General features: G+C 47.0%; 1 protein-coding gene and 1 long non-coding RNA gene across 2 annotated transcripts in view; one reads left to right on the top strand and one right to left on the bottom strand.

Moving 5' to 3' along the window:
* The window catches only part of dock11 (dedicator of cytokinesis 11), a 134,806-nt gene extending 113,978 nt beyond the window's left edge, over positions 1-20,828 (top strand). Inside the window, 4 exon segments of the mRNA XM_056300885.1 lie at positions 6,329-6,519; positions 7,551-7,651; positions 13,480-13,618; positions 20,637-20,828. Coding sequence (XP_056156860.1) covers positions 6,329-6,519; positions 7,551-7,651; positions 13,480-13,618; positions 20,637-20,726 — 521 coding nt within the window. The 3' untranslated portion in view covers positions 20,727-20,828.
* Positions 8,558-17,953, bottom strand: LOC130131028 (uncharacterized). Its single transcript, XR_008812200.1, has 3 exons — positions 17,640-17,953; positions 12,009-12,154; positions 8,558-8,831 (listed from the first exon to the last, which is right to left on the bottom strand). It is a non-coding gene; the product is annotated as an uncharacterized LOC130131028 (long non-coding RNA).
* Positions 20,829-21,659: the final 831 nt, after the last annotated feature.

The following is a 21,659-nucleotide window of genomic DNA, read 5'->3' as shown; positions in this document are numbered from 1 at the left end:
CTGCGGGTGCTCCGGTTTCCCCCACCATCAAAAAGACATGCATGGTAGGGTTTGTACTCCTGTCTGTGCCCCTGAGCAAGGCAGTGGGGAAAAAAAAAACTGGTGTTGGTCCCCGGGCGCAGCATGAAGGCAGCAGCCCGCTGCTCCTAGCAAAACAGATCACAGCTAGGATGGGTAGATTTGCAGTAAATGAATCTCCCCAAGGGGATTAATAAAGGAAACTTAATCCTTAATGGACTGCATATATATGGCGCTTTTCTAGTCTACCGACCACTCAAAGCTCTTTCGGCGCACGCCTCACATTCACCCTTTCACACACACACTCATGGGGGAGGCTGCCACGCAAGGCGCCAACCTGCTCATCAGGAGCAGTTAGGGATTCGGTGTCTTGCTCGGAGACACTTCGGCACGGTCTCTGGAGGAGCCGGGGATCGAACTAGCAGCCTTCCGATTCCTAGACGACCTGCTCTACCTCCTGAGCCATGCCGCCCCTACTTTGGACTTTTAAGTAAAATGTTGCTAACGACAAAAAAAACAAACGCACACACCAAAAAAACAAAAACAAATTAAAAACCTGCTGGTTTGAAGGAAGCCGTCAGTCAATACTATTCTTCTTTCATTAAACCATTATGGGTGTTGGGGCATCTGAGTAGCGTGACGGTCTATTCCGTTGCTTACCAACACAGGGATCTCTGGTTTGAATCTCCATGTTACCTGCGGCTTCGTCAGGCATCCCTACAGACACAATTGGCTGTGTCTGGGGCGGGAAGCTGGATGTGGGTGTGTGTCCTGGTCGCTGCACTAGTGCCTCCTCTGGTCGGTCAGGGCGCCTGTTCAGGGGGGAGGCGGGACTGGGGGGAATAGCGTGATCCTCCCACGCGCTACGTCCCCCTGGCGAAACGCCTCACTGTCAGGTGAAAAGAAGCGGCTGGTGACTCGACATGTATCGGAGAAGGCATGTGGTAGTCTGCAGCCCTCCCCGGATCGGCAGAGGGGCTGGAGCGGCGGCCGGGACGGCTTGGAATAGTGGGGTAATTGGCCGGATACAATCGGGGAGAAAAAAAAGGCGGGGGAAATCCGGGGGAAAAAACATCCTAAATTTACAGTTAGGTCCATAAGTATTTGGACAGTGACACAATATTTGTAATTTTGCCCCTGTGTACCACCACAGTGTATTTGAAATGAAGTAACCAATATGTGATTGAATGGTGGACTTTCAGCTTTAATTTAAGGAGTTGGACAAAAATATTGCATTAACTGTTCAGGAATTACAGCCAGTTTTCTATATGGTCACCCCATTTTCAGAGGATCAAAAGTAACTGGACACTTGACTAACAAGTGGTTTGATGGGCAAGTAAGACCTTTTCCATCATTAGTCCATGACAAATTAAGCAGATAAAAGGTCTGGAGTTCATTCCCAGTATTTACATTTGCGTTTGGTAGCTGTTCATCGGAACTCTCAACATGAAGTCCATAGAGGTGCCAATACAAGTGACGGAGGCCATCATTAGGCTGAAAAAGCAAAGGAAATCTATCAGATGGATAGTAGTTAACACTTCAGGAGTGGCCAAATCAACATGTTGGTACATTCTTAAAAAGAAAGAATGCACTGGGAAGCTCAGCAACACCAAAAGGCTTGGAAGACCACGGAGCACATCTACAGTGGATGACCGCAGAATTCTTTCCCTAGTGAAGACAAACACATTCACAACATCTGGCAAAGTCAAAAACACTCTTGAGAGGTAGGGGTTTCATTGTCCAAGTCTACAATCAAGAGATGCCTGCATGAAAATAAATACAGAGGGTTTACGACAAGGTGAAAACCACTGGTGTCACTTAAGAACAGGAAGGCCAGATTAGACTGTTTAAAAACATCTAAAAACCTACCCAGTTCCGGAACAAGGTTCTATGGACAGATGAAGCAATGACTAACTTGTACCAGAAGGATGGGAAGAGGAAAAGTGTGGAGAACAAAAGGAACGGCTCATGATTCTCAGCATACCATATCGTCTGTCAGACATGGTGGCGGTAGTGTTGTGGAATGGGCATGTATGGTTGCCAGGGGAACTTGGTCATTGGTGTTTATTGATGATGTGACTACTGACAGAAGCAGCAGGGTGGATTTTGATGTTTATAAGGATACGCCATTTGCTCAGATTTAACCAAATGTCACAAAACTGAGAGGTTGGCGCTTCACACTGCAGATGGATAATGACAAAACAAGCTGAGAAAGCGACCCAAGAGTCTCTCAAGGCAGAAAAGTGGAATATTCATCAGTGACCAAGTCAGTCGCCTGACCTCAACCCAACTGAGCAGGCTTTTCACTTGCTGGAGATAAAACTCATGGCCAAAAGAACCACAAACAACCAGCAATTGAAGGCAGCTGCCATTAAGTCTTGGCAGAGCATTTCAAAGGAGGAAACTCGATGGGTTCCAGACTTCAGGCATTGACTGCAAAGGATTTCCTGCAAACATTTAATATAACTGTTATAATCACAGTTGTGTTTGTTTGTCCAATTCCTTTTGAGCCTATGAAAATGGGGGGACCCTTTATATCCATGGTTGTAATTCATGAACAGTTGATGCCATATTTTGATCCAACCCCTTAAATTAAAGCTGAAAGTCTACTCTTCAGTCACATCTCAGACAGTTCATGTCAAATCCACTGTGGTGGTGTACAGGGGCAAAATTACAAATATTGTGTAACTGTCCAAATACTTACGGACCTAACTGTATATATACACTCACTGGCCACTTTATTAGGCACACCCGTCCAACTGCTCGTTAACGCAAATTTCTAATCAGCCAATCACATGGCAGCAACTCAATGCATTTAGGCATGTAAACATGGTCAAGACGATCTGCTGCAGTTCAAACCGAGCATCAGAATGGGGGAGAAAGGTGATTTAAGTGACTTTGAACGTGGCATGGTTGTTGGTGCCAGACGGGCTGGTCTGAGTATTTCAGAAACTGCTGATCTACTGGGATTTTCACACACAACCATCTCTAGGGTTTACAGAGAATGGTCCGAAAAAGAGAAAATATCCAGTGAGCGGCAGTTCTGTGAGCGAAAATGCCTTGTTGATGCCAGAGGTCAGAGGAGAATGGCCAGACTGGTTCGAGCTGATAGAAAGGCAACAGTAACTCAAATAACCACTCATTACAACCGAGGTATGCAGAAGAGCATCTCTGAACGCACAACACGTCGAACCTTGAGGCAGATGGGCTACAGCAGCAGAAGACCACACCGGGTGCCACTCCTGTCAGCTAAGAACAGGAAACTGAGGCTACAATTCGCACAGGCTCACCAAAATTGGACAATAGAAGATTGGAAAAACGTTGCCTGGTCTGATGAGTCTCGATTTCTGTTGCGACATTCGGGGATGGTATGGTCAGAATTTGGCGTCAACAACATGAAAGCATGGATCCATCCTGCCTTGTATCAACGGTTCAGGCTGGTGGTGGTGGTGTAATGGTGTGGGGGATATTTTCTTGGCACACTTTGGGCCCCTTAGTACCAATTGAGCATCGTGTCAACGCCACAGCCTACCTGAGTATTGTTGCTGACCATGTCCATCCCTTTATGACCACAGTGTTCCCATCTTCTGATGGCTACTTCCAGCAGGATAACGCACCATGTCATAAAGCTCGAATCATCTCAGACTGGTTTCTTGAACATGACAATGAGTTCACTGTACTCAAATGGCCTCCACAGTCACGAAATCTCAATCCAATAGAGCACCTTTGGGATGTGGTGGACCGGGAGATTCGCATCATAGATGTGCAGCCGACAAATCTGCAGCAACTGCGTGATGCTATCATGTCAATATGGACCAAACTCTCTGAGGAATGTTTCCAGTACCTTGTTGAATCTATACCACGAAGGATTAAGGCAGTTCTGAAGGCAAAAGGGGGTCCAACCCGGTACTAGCAAGGTGTACCTAATAAAGTGGCCAGTGAGTGTATATATTAATACTCCCATGTATTCCAAGTTTGGAAGCCACATACAAAATAACAAAAGCATATTTTAAGTTGCGTTTGTAAAACAAGTTAAATGCATTAAAAAGTCTTAGAAAGTTTGAGTCACTTGCCGAGACCTGTAGCTCGAACATCTTCCATCACGAGTTAGGTTGTTTGCCAGTAAAGCATGCAGACTGTTTACGACAGAGCAGCTCAGACAAACACTCAACGCTGGCGGAACCGGAGGTATTTGTAAGTCTCAAGTGTCTAGAGTGGGTCAGCACAGACAACGGTTTGGCCATTTCTAGAAACTCAACAAGACTGCTAGTTGAGGATGGAGTATACATGACAGCTTTGGGAGGGATGAAAGTGCTATTCCCATTATTATTGCCATACAATGATGCACAGCCAGGCAAACACAATCTCTCTCTCTCTCTCTCTCTCTCTCTCTCTCTCTCTCTCTCTCTCTCTCTCTCTCTCTTTTCTGTCTGTCTGTCTGTCTGTCTGTCTGTCTGTCTGTCTGTCTGTCTGTCTGTCTGTCTGTCTGTCTGTGTCTGTCTGTCTGTCTGTCTCTCTCTCTGTCTCTGTCATTCTCTCTGTCTCTCTCTCGCTCATAGCCTATGCTAAGGAGTGTTGGGAAATTTTGCAGATAGTCTACAGTCTTTTACTCTGTTCATGGCAGGAAGTGTGTTTGTGTGTGTGTCAGAGACATGACTCAATGGTGTGCATCACTGCGTAGCATCTTATTCTGCATATTTTCATTAATTTAGTGCTAGTTTTCTTCATAATAACCCCCCCTTCCCCCCCACCACCACAATGGAGTCATGACGTGGACATTAATTTGAAACGCTAATGTTATTTGAATGAGGTGCCAGCAGGTTATATTGGTAAACAGCAGCGGCTAGGCTAACTAGACTAAATGACTGACCTTGTGCAGATAAGTGTTGAGGTGTCAAATGAAGTTTGATGTCATTGTTCAAGCATCGTAAATCTTAGCCGTGTGGCACTGGAAGCCATGCTGCAGTAGGTAAACAGTGTGGCAGTGGTACGAGCGTAGAGAGAGATGCGTAAAGTAATGGAGGACGAGACCATTTTTCACCTTTACCAATCTCTTACTCAATGCCCCCCCCCCCAAGTCATTACTGACGGGGTCAAGTGTGAAAGTCATTTCAGGGGCAAGTTGCAAGTTCAGTCTCAAGTCTGAGTATGTCCAACGCAGGTATGACCCGAGTGCAACTGCCAACTCGAGTCCCCATCTCTGAGCTGAGATTCGCTGAAGAAAACTTCGATACAACAAACTGCAGTCACTGCAGAATGATAATGTCTTGCAAGAGGGAGAAGGAGCCTCCATAATGGCAAATAATATACTGCAGCAGTTTTAACCTTAAAGAATGCATTTTTTCCAGTGTCTCTTCCAGTTCCACATTGCCCCAAATTCAGCTAGCGCCAGTACCATTAACGCCTCGTCCTTGCCACACACACACAAACAACAGATGTCCAACTCTTACTAGAGAATATGTATGATCCAGCAGAGATGAAGACTTCCAAGAATCCATACTTGTGTGGAAGTAAAGATACTTTAATGACGGGCGTCCGGGTAGTGTAGCGGTCGATTCCGTTGCCTACCAACACGGGGCTCGCCGGTTCAAATCCCCGTGTTACCTCCGGCTTGGTCGGGCATCCCTACAGACACAATTGGCTGTGTTTGCGGGTGGGAAGCCGGATGTGGGTATGTGTCCTGGTCGCTGCACTAGCGCCTCCTCTGGTCGGTCAGGGCGCCTGTTCAGGGGGGAGGGGGAACTGGGGGGAATAGCATTATCCTCTCACGTGCTACGTCCCCCTGGGGAAACTCCTCACTGTCAGGTGAAAAGAAGCGGCTGGCGACTCCACATGGATAGGAGGAGGCATGTGGTAGTCTGCAGCCCTCCCCGGATCGGCAGATGGGGTGGAGCAGAGACTGTGACAGCTCGGAAGAGTGGGGTAATTGGCCAAGTAATGGGGTAATTGGGGAGAAAAAGGGGGGGGGATACTTTAATGACAATATCACTCATAAGAATCACCCATAAGGCACCCATGAAAATATTACCAGAGTAAAAGTCTTAGTATTTAATATTAATTGTACTAAAGTATCAAAAAAAATCTGTTATTAAATGTATTTAGGTATCAAAAGCTGTTGTTGTTAAATATTTAATGCAATTAATCCAAAAAAAGCAACCGCGTTAGTATTAGTATTGGTATTAGTATTGGTATTAGTATTAGTATTGGTATTAATATTGTTCTGTGCTTTATGAGGTTTATAATGTCACGAGGATTACCCCTCGTAACGGAAACCTGCCTGAATCTTTTGGCTCCTTGTCCCTCCCCCTAGCTGCCAACACCTTTCCCTACGTGAAGAAGCGTGTGGAGGTGGTGGGTGAGAAGGTGGTGGAGCTTAAGCCGGTGGAGGTGGCCATAGACGAGATGAGGGCGCGCACGGCCGAGCTGACCAAGCTGTGCTCCAGCCAGGAGGTGGACATGATCCAGCTGCAGCTGAAACTGCAGGGCTGTGTGTCTGTGCAGGTAAAGGTCATAAAACACACACACACACCCAGAGGTCCGGATAAGTGGCAAATAGAAAACCCGCTAGTGGACCACGGATTTGTAAATTGGACGTCCCTGAATCTGAAATCTTCTGACTTTATTTCCAGTAATCATGTTTTTTTTTTAAGTCTTCACTACCAGCTCACTATATACGGTAAAATGGTAAGAATTAATGGAGTTTGGGGGGGCGGCACGGTGGTCTGTTCTGTTGCCTACCAACACAGGGATTGCCGGTTCGAATCCCCGTGTTACTTCCAGCTTGGTCGGGTGTCCCTACAGACACAATTGGCCGTTTCTGCGGGTGGGAAGCCGGATGTGGGTATGTGTCCTGGTCGCTGCACTGGCGCCTCCTCTGGTCGGCCGGGGCACCTGCTCAGCGGAGGAGGGGGAACTGGGGGGGATTCGCGTGATCCTCCCATGCGCTACATCCCCCTGGCGAAACGCCTCACTGTCAGGGGAAACGAAGCGGCTGGTGACTCCACGTGTTGGAGGAGGCACGTGGTAGTCGGCAGAGGGGGTGGAGCAGCGACCGGGATGGCTGGGAAGAGTGGGGTAATTGGCCAAGTACAAAAGGGGGGCGGGGGATCCTTTGATGAAATTGCGGAAACCGAGATATTGATTTTTAACATATTCAATAACCATCTTTTTTCCCCCCTACTGGTCTTAAACTGTAAGTACACAACAAATGGCGAGCTGAACCGCCAGTTCAAGTAGTTCCCCTCTTCAAATTGTCATTTATTGAAGAAAAGCACAAATGCAACAGATGTAAAAGTATTTATTTCGTATGGTAAGTGTTTATCCGGTAACGTGTATGATATTTGTATTTTCACAGTCCTTTTCTCAGTCAGTTGATGGTCGCCATTGTGATCTTACGGTGCTTTTCGCACGTGCACACTGATGTTATCTGTGTTACCACATGGGCTCATAGGCATCTTTTATTACCCACATGATACCCTTGGCCATGAGGGCGTAGGTATGCGGTACTACTCCGGTGTTGGCTCTCCTTGCAGGTGAATGCAGGTCCCATGGCATATGCCCGGGCGTTCCTGGATGAGTCCAGACCAAACCAGTCTGCCAGCAAGAAAGCAAAAGACCTCAAGGAGATATTCAGGTATGCGCCGCTCCAACATTTTGCCAAGTCAAGTTTATTTATAGAGCAGTTTTAAATACAACCCGCGTCGACCAATTTGCTGCACAATGTCAAATGATGGATGACAAAACGCTGTTGTAACAAGCCGTTGCCATGAAGGGGCTCAAGTCAAGTCGAGTCTAGTTTATTTATACAGCACATTTAAAACAACCACAGTTGAACCAAACTGCTGCACAAGCTTAAAATACAATATAAAATATACTATATGTAAAGAAAACATAATAAAATAAAGAATATAAGATATAAACAATAAAACATAAGAGTAAAAGTATATTTGCACAACAAAATCACGGTGTCCGGCTCAACTTGAACTGAATGCCAGCGAGAAGAGGTGGGCCTTTAACGAAGATTTAGAAGTCTCGAGGGTCTGAGCAGGTCTTGTGTGTACTGGTAGATTGTTCCAGAGATCAGGTTCGGATGAAGGGAACACGCGGTTTATGCGGCCTCCCTTACTAACAGGAGCGTCTGCTCTCCCTCAAACCATGCCCCCTCTCTGCTTCCAGCCAACGCTAAACCACTCCCCACTACGGCTTCGGTCATGCATGTACGAATGCGGGCGAATCACCTGCCACACCTGTAGACAGTCATCCGCCGAGGCTTAATTCATATTTTCTCATGCTGAATGGGGGCAGTGCAGTATGTGACGCACAGGGAAATCATTTTGCTGGTTTGTAGTCCGTTTGAGTGGTTGTGGTTGTCAGTCACACATGAGCGGTTGTCAGTTTTGCGATGGGAAGATATACCCTGAAGTCCAGATGAAAGACAGATGTTTTTACTTAATTGGCTCACTTGTACATTATTATAGTTTCATAGACAAATACAGAGGAAGAACATTGGTGTACAAGTTATATTGGTATACTCACCGGGGGGTCACTCAGGGTTGAGTAAGACCGCCCTCCCTCTGGGTCCTCAGGTGGGTGTAGAGGCTGATCCTGGAGCCGCGTAATAGGAGGATACCTGCGTTTGACAGCTTTTTACATGGAGTGGCTGATGTGCCTGCAGCCACCACACGGTCCTTGGCGGGGGGTGACCAGAGTCCACCACCCTCTGTTGCCGCCTTCATCCGCCTTCACTGCCGTTGTGACCCGGAGACATCTTTCACCAGTTGCGCCGTTGAGGTCTTTGTTGGATCGCGCTTCATCTGCACAGAATAGAGATCGTACAGAAGTACCAACGATGTCTGCCATGTGCAAGACGTAACGTGACGTCGCTGGACCGCCGCCATGACTGTTCGACTGGAGCTAAAATCAAAATATTGCGAATTTTGCGTGTTTTCACACTGTTTTCATGGATTGTCGGTCATAATGAGTTGCGAAAATGCTGTTGTCGTTCAGAAAGGGGCTAATTATTGCCATGGCATCCACTGCGGTAGTAACAGCAAAGACACCATCGAGGCGAGGACGGGTAGAATCGTCGGATTCTATCGGTGAATTTTGTGTCTTTTTATTGCGTCACAGTACAAAATATTCTCTCGATGTTAATGTTCCTGACTGTACGTTGATGTTTTGAGTTGAATGGTGAATTTGGATGGTTTTTCCTGCAGGGTTTAACCTCAAAGGGTCAACTTACCTGAAAAAGGGATTTTAGAGTGTAGACTTACCTGATTCACCTGAAGCTAAAAAGAGTTAACTCAAAGGATAAAATAACTGACGCAAAATAGGTCTAGCTTGATAAAATAGACTATTATCCTAGGAAAAATACAGACCGGTCTCTTCTTAATTGGAAAATATAAAATAGATAATTGACTAAACTAATTAGAAACCTGAACCTAAAACAACATAATTGCAATTAAAGGGGGATTCAAACCAGGGATTTCAGTATATCTAAATGTATGAATGTATGACACATAGCTGTGAATAGTTTTCATGTTCAAGTGAACTTCCACTATTTTGTCATTAAATTGACAGCTTTTTCATTTTGTAGCCCCAGTGTCTGGTCTGCTATTTTGTTGCTCAACCTCCTTAAGAGCCTAGATCTGGTCGAGTGTGAGATAGTGACACAGGTGTTACGTAATTGTATTTTATTTTTTCATTGCATCACAGTGCAAAATATTCTCTTGAAATTTATGTAACACTTGTGTCACTATCTCACACTGGGCCAGATCTAGGCTCATAGAATCAATTGATTGAAACGAGACAATCTTCGTCGTGGTGCCATCGAATTACTGACAGCGCACGATCACCGGCCGCTCCAGGTAAACAACAATCGCGGACGCGCTTGCGTCTTTATGTCGTTTGCGACGTAGAACAACTCATTGGTACTTCTGTAGGATCTCTATTCTGTGCTTCATCTGGTCCGCCTTGGGTGACCCTACCAGGAGCCGAGCTCCGAACGGCGTAGGTCTTGGGATCATTGGTACATGCAAGCTTCCACGGCAAGGTGGCGATCCAGGAGAAGATTTGTATACTGCGAAATATGAATTGATGTTATGAATGAATTTACCATTTATTTACGTTCACTGCCTGTCTCCTGACTCACTGCCAGCCAGGCAGCATCTCTCTTTTGGGGCAGTTTGTAGATTCCACGGGCAATTTCGTACAATACCCACCGGTTAGACACAGTAACAATCAGTCTCCTCCATCTCGGCTCATTAAGAAAATTGCAGCCAATTACAGCCCACTGACAGCCAAGTGGGGTCAACCACACAAACTTCTTTGCTGTTGGTTGGGTCTTTGGATTTGGACTCGGATTGGCTCAAAGCTCACCAAAGTTGAACTCCACGCAAAGCGAAGATACAAATTTCCTTCGCTCCCTGAAGTGAATGTTTTATTCACCCGCATAGAATGGAAGTGAACGGGAGGCGAACATTCGCCAATTTTAATTTTGCACATGTGACTGTACCCTACCACAGCTGTACAGTCAGTTAATAAGATAGTAGCTAAATGGAAAAAAGCACAGTAAGGAGGACAAGACTACACATGCTGAAAAAGGGCACCGGTAGTCTGGACAGACACTGTACGGGCTGAGCCCTATTTTAACCCTGATTTGGCCATCGCTGACTCGTTGTAGAGTCGGGCTGAATTTCTGTCTCATTGGTTATCGTTGAACATGCAGTTTGATGAGGGTCGCGATGCCTGATTATTTTCCAAAAGATCAACAATATGGCTGTTGGACGATCGGATGGATTTTTGGCATGTCATAAAGTTTTCTCTCTTGTCGTTTGAGCGGTGCCATGATCCGATTTCCGCAATTCATTACGAAGTAATTGTCAGCATTTTGGAGGATGCGGCCATATTTTTTTTTCTTTACGGAATTTTCCCCATTTTTTTCTCCCCTGTTGTAGCCGCCCAATTACCTCACTCTTCCGAGCCGTCGCAGTCACTGCTCCCCTCCCTCCGCCAATCTGGGGAGGGCTGCAGACTACCACATGCCTCCTCCAATACATGTGGAGTCGCCAGCCACTTCTTTTCACCTGACAGCGAGGAGTTTCACCAGGGAGACGTAGCACATGGGAGGATCATACCATTCCCCCCAGTTCCCCCTCCCCCCGAGCAGATGCCCCAACCGACCAGAGGAGGCGCCAGTGCAGCGACCAGGACACATACCCACATCAGGCTTCCCACCCGCAGAAACGGCCAATTGTGTCTGTAGGGACACCCGACCAAGCTGGAAGTAACACGGGGATTCGAACCGGCGATCCCCGTGTTGGTAGGCAGCAGAATAGACCGCTATGCTACCTGGATGCCCCCGTGGCCATGTTGTTTGAATAAAATTTCAGAATCAGAATCATTTTTTTTGGCCAAGTGAGCCTATGGACACGAGGAATTTGACTCCAGTTCACAGCAGCTTCTAGAACTTGCATTCATCACTCACACAAAAAAACAAAACAAAAACGGAAAAGAAAAAACAAGAAATAAATGGAACAACAAACAGGACATTGGAGGCAAGCATGTATGCACAACAGTTATGTCACTACTATACAGAGTTTTGTTATGGTTGAATAATCAACAACCTATGCTCATATATTATACCATATTGCTTATATACTCTCTTGCCCATATGATATACCATATACCATACCACAACTCCACAACCCATCATGCCCATAGACAATGTTACTACTACTACTTTTGGCCGCTCCTGTTAGGGGTCACCACAGCAGATCATCCATTTCCATCTCCTGTCCTCTGCATCTTCCTCTGTTACGCCAGCCACCTGCATGTCCTGTCTCACCCCATCCATAAACATCCTCTTTGGCCTTCCTCTTTTCCTCTTTGCTGGCAGCTCCATATTCAGCATCCTTCTCCCAATATACCCAGCATGATGCCCTGATGCCCATTTCTAAAATGCAGAGTTCGATAAAACAAGTTCTGCTTACCATCATCTATGGGTTGGTTAATGTTGGATCAGTCCAGGTTCTCCCCAAAGTCAGGGCCCCACAGGCGTCCGGTTCCTGATATTGCCCATCTGGCTGGCTCGCCAATTTTGTCCGAGGATTTTTATCCTTGCCCTCCTCTGGTTCATCTGATTTCCACAAAGTCAAAAACGGAGTCACTGAGAATCTTTATAAGATGTATTGTAGCAGTATATAGGCATAAAACAGCAACAAACCAAGCTGGTCTCGAGAGCAGATTGACTTTTGCAAGCTCGGTCACTTCCTTTTATTCACTAGTACATCCCCTCTTACGTACTTGATGTCCTCCCTGTGTCTACTACTACTATTACAACTACTGCTAATATTTTCAGCTGCTTCCGTTAGGGCTCACCACAGCGGATCATCTGTTTCCATCTCTTCCTGTCCTCTTCATATTCCTGTCATGCCAGCCACCTGCATGTCCTCCCTCACCACATCCATAAACATCCTCTTTGGCCTTCCTCTTTTACTCTTGCCTGGCAGCTCCATATTCAGCATCCTTCTCCCAACATACCCAGCATCTCTCCTCCACACATGTCCAAACCATGTTAATCTTGCCTCTCTTGCTTTGTCTCCAAACCGTCCAACCTGAGCGGTCCCTCTAATATACTCGTTCCTAATCCTGTCCTTCTTCATCACTCCCAGTGAAAATCTTAGCATCTTCATCTCTGCCACCTCCAGCTCCACCTCCCCTCACAAGATCTGCATGAATATTGAATCCAGTTATTCAGCACAGGCTTTTAAGACAGGATGAGGGAAGACCATCTGGATCTGGTGCCTTCCTGGTCTTTTATTGGAGCTGTCAATGGACAGAACTGTTCGGAGTGTTTTGTGTGAACATTCAGCGTGAGCACCCACGTTGTGGCGTGACGATTGAACTGTACAGTGTTAGCACAGACATCGTAGGCTTTGGCCGTGCAGAACGAGCAACTTAATCGTGGAGTGTGAGTTAATGCACGTACAAGATTACTTAAATCATACAGCATCCGCCCCAGCTTTAGGTAGATTCAAATGCGAGGAAACACGGATGGGCTTTTAAGTGGAATTTTAAGAAGTGTCAGCAGTGGGTGCAGACTTCACGGAGAAAAATAGCTTGTTCCACAGCCTCAGGGCAGCAACATCGAGAGTAAACCCCCCCCCCCCCTTAAAGCTTTAGCCAAGAACTTGGAGCAGACAAAACACATTTGGCCAGTTGGAGGAGCTGCATTATGTAAAAAGGTGGTCAGAAATGCGGGCTGGTGCCAGCTCATGCAACAATAAAAAAATTAAACTGTGTTTCTTATGGGTTTAATCAAGCATATGTTTTGTCATAGTGTGAGGATGTGCACAGGATTCGTATATGTATAAATGCATTCGATGCCTCCACCCGCCTGCAGACACGTTTTTTTTTTTTAAATCTGTTTTGTGTGTGCGTGTGTGTTGTCCGTCATTGTAGGCGTTTTGTCCAGGCATGCAGCATGGCTCTGGACATAAACGAGCGGCTCATCAAGGAGGACCAATATGAATACCACGAGGGCCTGAAAACGAACTTCAAAGACATGGTGAAGGAGCTGTCTGACATCATCCATGAGCAGGTACCTTCATTATTCTCCCGACACTGACGGAGAAAGTGTAAAGGTTGCACTTTTATACATGTCGCTGCTGATAAACTCCCCTGCCCCCCCCCCTTTTTTTTTTAGATAACTGATTTTACAGGTGGCCTTAGGTGCACTTTGATAGTTGCACATTGTGCAGTTATGAAAGCACCTTCCCGCTGGTTTGTCTTGGTGGTGATATGTTTATTTATCCTCATGAACTGCTGCATACATAAACAGGTTTGTCCACACCTATGAACAAGATGACAACTGTTGAATGCCATGTGTAGACAGGTTCGTCCACACCTATGAACAAGATGACAACTGTTGAATGCCATGTGTAGACATTCAGGTGTCATGACACACACACACCTTTACTTGCCAGCCACGTTTCATTTTACCCCTCCGAAATACAACCCCCTACTTTTATGCAACCAACATGCTGTTTTCACAATACCTAATTGATTGATTCAGAATACCAACAAGACACCTTGATTCTCAGTGAAAACAAACATGGGCCGTCACGTCCGGGTGACGTGGCAGTCTATTCCGTTGCCTACCAACACGGGGATCGCTGGTTCGAATCCCCGTGTTACCTCTGGCTTGGTGGGGTGTCCCTACACACACAATTGGCCGTGTCTGTGGGTGGGAAGCCGGATGTGGGTATGTGTCCTGGTCGCTGCACTAGCGCCTCCTCTGGTCAGTTGGGGCGCCTGTTCAGGGGGGAGGGGGAACTGGGGGGAATAGCGTGATCCTGTCACACGCTACGTTCCCCTGGTGAAACTCCTCAACTGTCAGGTGAAACTCCTCAACTGTCAGGGGAAACTCCTCAACTGTCAGGGGAAACTCCTCAACTGTCAGGTGAAACGAAGCGGCTGGCGACTCCACGTATATCGGAGGAGGCACGCGGTAGTCTGCAGCCCTCCCCGGATCGGCAGGGGGGTTGGAGCAGTGACCAGAATGACTCGGAAGAGCGGGGTCATTGGCCAAGTACAATTGGGAGGGGAAAAAAGGGGGGGGGGGGGTGGGGGATCCAAAAAAAAAAACCAAAACCCAAACATGGGCCTGTTTGATGGGCCCAGTAGATTTCGGAGATGTTGTAATGACTGGAGCGTCTACTGTTTTCCAGCAAGCGTGCATGAAAAAAGGGGAATTTCCTCCTCATCGCTTCCTTGGAGGGAGGACTCAATGAGTTACATGCATACTTCTTACTCTGCTTCTGCACCCGGGGGTCGGGCGCCCCGGGGGGGGGAGGGGGGGGGGTGGTGGATCTCACATCCACAAATAGATGTTATTCGTCCGTTGCAGCGACAAGGACCATCTAGTCATCCTGTGATGGATGACTAGATGGCTTGCGCGATGATAAAAGCGAGGCAGAGTTGCACAAAGGGCTGATGTTTGCTTGTAAGGCCTGGTCTACACAGCTTACCCTCGTTACCCGTGCGTGATGCCGACCTCGCCGACCTTGCTCACACGCGCCGACGCTGTTGATGCCGCGGCGCTGCTACTGCGGGCCCTGTCGTTCTACATCGAGTATGCCTTCGGTAATGGCTATCAACTATTTCATTTCATCTCATTATAAATGTCATTTATATTTAGTTTAGACAGGAAAGGGTTAAAGCGCGTGCTCAATTGTAAAAAATAAATAAATCCTACAGTTACAGGCGTTGAAACTGTAGCGAAAGGTGTCCGCTATGTATTGCTGCTGTTGTTCCCAGCGCCCAAACTCCCGATGAAGCGCCGCTGCAGCCGCCCCGTCTGTGCGGCTGGTCGAACCTGTCAGCGCCGAAATGAAAAGCAAGTGCGCACACGCTGCCCAGGTAAGCGGTGTGTCCCAGGCTTAAGGCAAAGCCGGGCGGACGAGTTGCGGTTCCTCCGTCTCGTCGGACGGAGCAGTGGGGCGGCCTTGGGGCAGTCACTGTTGCAAGCGCTGTTCTCAGAAGAGAAGCGGCTGCCCGTGTGGATTTTGCAGACCGAGGAAACGGCTTAGGCAAGACAGGACCTGAACCTCCATGTGAACACAGAGACTCACACACACGCACACACACACAAGCACACACACACACACACACACACACACACACGCACGCATGTGACGAATGCATCGTTAACATGTATTGCAACACTTCTGTTTTACGAGGGCACACAAACTGAGACACAAACCGCCTTGTTCTGCTTTCACATTATGCCAATCTGATTAACTCTCGGCTTTTCTCTCCTCCACTGTGCCTGCCCGTAGCTTTAAGGAAAATACAGGTAATGTCATGGCCCATCTAGCACAACATATCTGGGTTTTCTTTGGTTGGTTTAATGTTTTGTGTATTGTTTGTTTTTTGTTTTAGCTTGACGAAAGCGGGAGCTGCATTTTGTAGCATAGGTTACCGCCGTCTCTATTCCTCAGAATGGATAAAATCTGTAACGGTCTGTGCGCTCTGGGGGACAGATTTGTACGCAGACATTTCCCAACGCGGGGTCGTAGCATTGGGAATTATCCTTGGGAATAAGAGAATGTCGCATGGCTTTGTGAGGGTGCCGCTCCGGTTGCCTTCGAAGGAGCATTGTGCGTTTTTCAAAATACTAGTTTCAGTGCCAGAACTCGTGTGAAGGCTGTCTGAAAACCAAAGCGGAAGTCCAAATAGGTTTGACACCCATGTAGACTCGCACTCCTTTTTTTTCCCCCTGCCTTGGCCTCCAAGCTGTTCTCCTATACGATGAATTGACGAGTTCATCGGTTATTTCGGTGTCTCTCCTCATGATTTGTTGGTTGATTGATCAGGTCTCAGCTGGTCTGTGTGTTTGTCTACCCGTCAGTCTGTCAGTAGGCTGGTCATTGTGTGAACTGTGTTTGTGAAAGTGCTTGGTTTATGTGTTTGTGTGCGTCTGTGCACGTTTATGCACATACAATAATGTTGTAATAATATCTATTTATCAATCAATCAAGTCGCCTTTTATACAGCGCTTTTCTAGCTGCAACGGCCACTCGAAGCGCTGTACATTTCTGGTCAAATCTGAATTTCAGACACCTGTTAAGTAGAACACAAGCCGTTTTCTGTACAGCCGCTACCTATTTCGCATGCGTAAGGCCTCTGAAATGTGATTTACAGCGATTTAACTTATTCACACGTGTATTACAAAAAGATCTGACATGGGCCGTTTGAGACTACTGACATTAAGCAGACCAGTGACCGACCTTAGCCGGTGTGCAGATAGCGGGTTGTCGACGGCAGTGGAATGGTCACCACAAACTACCAAGTTATTTCCCTGCACCTAACACCACCACTTCCATTATTACCACGTGGGAATGGAGCAGAGCCGCTGAACAGCACACAGGCTTTGCACATTAACACAGCCGAACGGGTCTCCATGTATTAATCCAATCTATTAGATTAGATTTGATCATTTCAGCGCATGCCAGCCTAACCACACGCATAGAAATCGGTTGTCACGCAGCAAGTCAAGCAGACTGACGAATGGACGACGTTGCTGACCGCTAGTGAGCCACTATTGCAGCAGTGTCGTCAACCAGCACTTTATAACTTCATTTATATGGCGCTTTTCTAAAGCAACGTTACAAAGTGCTTTACAAAAGAAGTAAAACCAGACAAGACAAAAATATGTCTAAAATAATAAATGTAGAAATTATAAAATAAAAATTAAATATTATATAAATTATATATAAATATAAAAATATGTATCAGAATATGTAAATGTAGAAGCTGACACGAACTGAGTCACCGTGTCAAGAGAGATCGTCTCAGAGGCTGTAATGACGGACTGTCGGTGACTCATTGTGTAGATATGAATTTGGTAAGACAGGATCTGCGGGAGTAGCTGGAGTCGAAGAACTAATTAAATAATTAATGTTGTATTAAAGATGTACCAATAATAATAATAAGAAGAAGAACTGTGTTTACATAGCACTTTTCTTAACAATGTGACAAAGTGCTTTACAAAAGAAATGAAACCAGACAAGGCAAAAAATGAGAATAAGACCAAAGGACATGAGCAAAGAGGAGCAGACCTGCCAACATGTACCATTCCTCGTACTCGGCACGCATCTTGACCCTTAAGTGCACTTGTACGCTTCACTGCTCTCCAGGTACGCATTTTGTTGCATCTCGCATCTCGCCGGTTTCAGTTTCCATGCATTTTATGAAGTTGATTCTGCCGCTGAGCCACAGCAATCTATGGAAGTGGAGCGTAAAGCTTTCGGCCAATCAGAGCGCAGTATTCGAACCCGCTCGCCGCCCCTGCCCCTCCTAGCAAATGCTTCGCGCGTTCAATTCAATTCAGTGCCTCTGCCTCAAGCAAGATCCCTCTTCGGCCGCTTGCTCATCGCCTGCATCCCTGTTTCCCACCATTCTAGCTCGGTGGTTCTCACCGATGCAAAGATAAGAAGTTACCGTTCCATCCATACGATGTCGTGTGTGTGTGTGTGTTGCAAACAGTAGGCTCACCGTCACGCTTCCCCGAATCCATTAGCCCACAGACAAAAACTGTAGGCTTGCGCGCCATGGCTGAACCGCCTCAAAAAAAGGTTCGGAAACATTTAACAGAGGTGGGAAAAACCCGGTCCAGAAAGTAAAAACCCTAACCGGGTCTTTGCTCCACCCATGTACTAAACCATCAGATTGCACTGACTGGTTTCCCCAAATCAGCTGGTTTAACACATGGATGGAGTAAAGACACGGTTAGGGTTTTTACTTTCTGGACCGGGTTTTTAAAGCTTTCTGGACGGCTCTCGGGAGAGATGGCCTTGCTTATGGGGACGAATTGCTGCGTCATGCTGCCGTGGCTGATGATATAAGCAGACGGCAAACAGCCAAATTCTCCTCACTGCCATAGTTTATAGACAGGTTCCCCTGCTTGTTGGGAAATAGCGTGTCGGCCGATGAAGTGGAGGAGGAGTTTTGGCTCTTCCACGATAGTATTCTGACCAAAAGGGCTGATGACGCTTGGCCAGAACTAGGTTTGATGGAGTCAGGAGGGGGGGAAACTTTTTGAAAACCTCTCCACTGTAACGCTTGGTGTGTGTGTTCGATTTTTCACAGTAACGCAGACCATGAAAGGATCTCCGGCTCGGTCACTAAAAATGAAACGCAACGTCGTGCCAGCCTGAGCACAGAGATGCTCAGTTCTCTGGTGACACGAAAAGTCCCGATTGCCCCCCAAAGGCGGCAGCACGTGGTACAGAGAGACTTTCCGTGACGCAGTATTTAAAAAAGCCAAATCTGCAACCTTCAACACGTTGCACTGGTTTCACTGTGCATGCCAAATTTGAATCTTTTTCGTTGTTTGTTTTTAGCAAACCGATTTTGATATGGATTACTGCTGGTTTTGCACATTTATTTAGTGTTTTGATTTATTTATTTACAAAGAATGTCCTCGGTTTACTTTTGGATGTTTCCATGGGCTATGCCTCCTGTACAACACTTGTACAGCTGGTCTGACAATAAATCTCGATTGGTGAAGGTATATTATGTGGAAATGATGTATTACGGTGTTAGGTGTGTCAGTGGTGCTGGGTGAGCAGCGGTGGAGCGTACATTGGTGGTGGGCTGTCAGGTGCGTGTGCAGGGGGGGGCTGGTTGGTGTTGGGGGGGGTAGTACTCATAACATTTCTTCAAGGTTGGCAGGTCTGGAGGAGGTAACAACTATAGATGAATAAGACCAAGTAAGTAGGAATAAATATAAAAACAGTGTAAATTAATAAAAACAAACAAACATTTTCAAAAGTTTTCACAAAGTTTTAAGAGATTTGAAAGAAGCTAGAGACTCGGGCTAGTCTTCGTTCAATAGGAAGAGACTTTGGTAGTGTAGGGGCTCTTAACACCGAGACCTGGAAATAGCCAGCAGGGTTATTTCTGACTTCCAGGTAGGGGCGGCGCGGTGGTTAGCGCGGTCACCTCACAGCAAGAAGGTCCTGGGTTCGAGCCCCGGGGTAGTCCAACCTTGGTGGGTCGTCCCGGGTCGTCCTCTGTGGGGAGTTTGCATGTTCTCCCCGTGTCTGTGTGGGTTTCCTCCGGGGGCTCCGGTTTCCTCCCACAGTCCAAAGACATGGAGGTCCGGTGAATCGGCCGTGCTAAATTGTCCCTAGGTATGAATTTGTGTGTGTGTGTGTGTGTGTGTGTATGTGTATGTTTATGGCAGCCCTGTGTGATGGCCTGGCGGCCTGTCCAGGGTGTCTCCCCGCCTGTCACCCAATGACTGCTGGGATAGGCTCCAGCATCCCTGAGAGCAGGATAAGCGGTTCAGATAATGGATGGATGGATGATCATTGCCAGGTGTCGGTGGATCTGCGGATCCACCGGCTTTGCCAAATAACGGGGCTGATGGTTGAGCAGCTTAGCGGGAATGATGTCTTAAGATGCCAGGGGGGAGGAGCTCACATGGGAGACTGTGCTCTCTAACACCAACGGTGTAATCGGTTGAAACTGGTTAAAAGAGGCAGAATTAACATGGGGAGTGGAACGAACGCAAGAGCCCGGCTGGATTTGGGACCTAATATTCTCCGCTTTGTTGACGAAACGAGTGAGACATTTTTTTTCGGACAACTCAACATCAGGTTCAAAACGAGATGTGGAGGGACCATTAATACCACAATCAGGTACCCTAGAGAGAACTTTAGGATTGTGGTTGTTTCTTGATAGCTCTCACATCCTGAACTGCCTTCTGGTTAAATTAACATGTGGTTTTTAATCACCGTCATTTCACCTCACGCACTTGTGCGCTGCAGCCTACCGACAAAAACACATTTTAAGGGTGTTCTGTGCTAATTAAGACTTGTTGACTGATAGACCGATATGTGTCTGAGTGAGATCACGTGTGTGTGTGTGTGTGTGTGTGTGTGTGTGTGTGTGTGTGTGTGTGCATGCGCTTATTTGCACATGCATGTGTGCACAGGTGCGTGTTTGTGCATGTGTGTGTGTGCGTGTGCGTGACCAGTAAACAGGGTGTTGGCTATAAGTCACACAGTGTTGCAGACATTCCTCCAATCTGTGTTGTTCTTTGCCTCCAGATCTACCAGGAGGACATAATGCGCTCGCTGCTCCAGAATTCCCTCCATGTCTTCCGGGCCATCAGCGGGATGTCGACAGACCTGGGCTAAACCCCTGCCCCCCGTCCCCTCCCCCATCCCGAACCACTTCAACCGAACAGAAACCTGACAGTGTAAAGCCAGCCAAGGACTTCACGCTTTCACTTTTGGAGTTTTACCGTCTATTTTGGAATGAATTGTTATTTTTCTGACGTTTTTTTTTTTTTTTTTAAATCAGCGATACGGGCTTGCGAGGCTGCATCTCCAACACGAAACACATCCCTGTTTTAAGTCTACCTAGTTAAGCTTGCCAAACTCCCCCCACGGTGAGTCTTTGTACTTGCCGGTTTACTTCATTCTGCTGTAGATGCGGAAGAGGAGACGGCGCTGCGGTGGCTTGAGGATGCAAAGCACGGCGGCGGAACGTCCTGAAGAACGTAAAACGGCAAATGACGCCAAGTAGCGCGGCTATTTACACGTCGATGTGGTGACGATTCAGCTGCTCCGCTTGCCCGTATTAGAAAGCATTGCACTTTCCTGTTTCTCCTCTGGCGGCAACAACGGTACTGCAGAACTGTTAGCCGTCGGTGTGCGTTCTGTCTAGTTTTTATTCGGCTCTCTGTGTGGCTCGTTTGCTGTACCAACCTGTGCAGGTCTCAACCATTCAGCCCAAGAAACTGTTGAGAACAGAAACTAACCCCTGTTCCGTTGTCCTGCGGCGCGTTTTGTGTCATCTGGTTTGAGTGTCAGCTTGACAGGTTGAGCACTGTGCAAACTTACGGCGGTGATCCTGACTCAGACGTGCACAGCCAAACTCCACTTCAGCCAGACTTGGAGTTCTCGTGCACCACTACCGCGTACGTGGCTTGTTCAGACGGCACGGACACAGATGTTGTGTTTATGACTCACCGGGGCTTGTGCTGCACAGAAAGTTCAACACGACCCGGGATACCTTTGCAATAACCAACTTGCTCCATCAGGCGCCGCGGGCAAGTTCATGGCAAT

The sequence above is a fragment of the Lampris incognitus genome, chromosome 20, assembly GCF_029633865.1.
Source record: "Lampris incognitus isolate fLamInc1 chromosome 20, fLamInc1.hap2, whole genome shotgun sequence".
NCBI lineage: Eukaryota > Metazoa > Chordata > Actinopteri > Lampriformes > Lampridae > Lampris > Lampris incognitus.
Note: the sequence above shows the minus strand (reverse complement) of the source record. Positions and strands in the feature narration are given on the sequence as shown.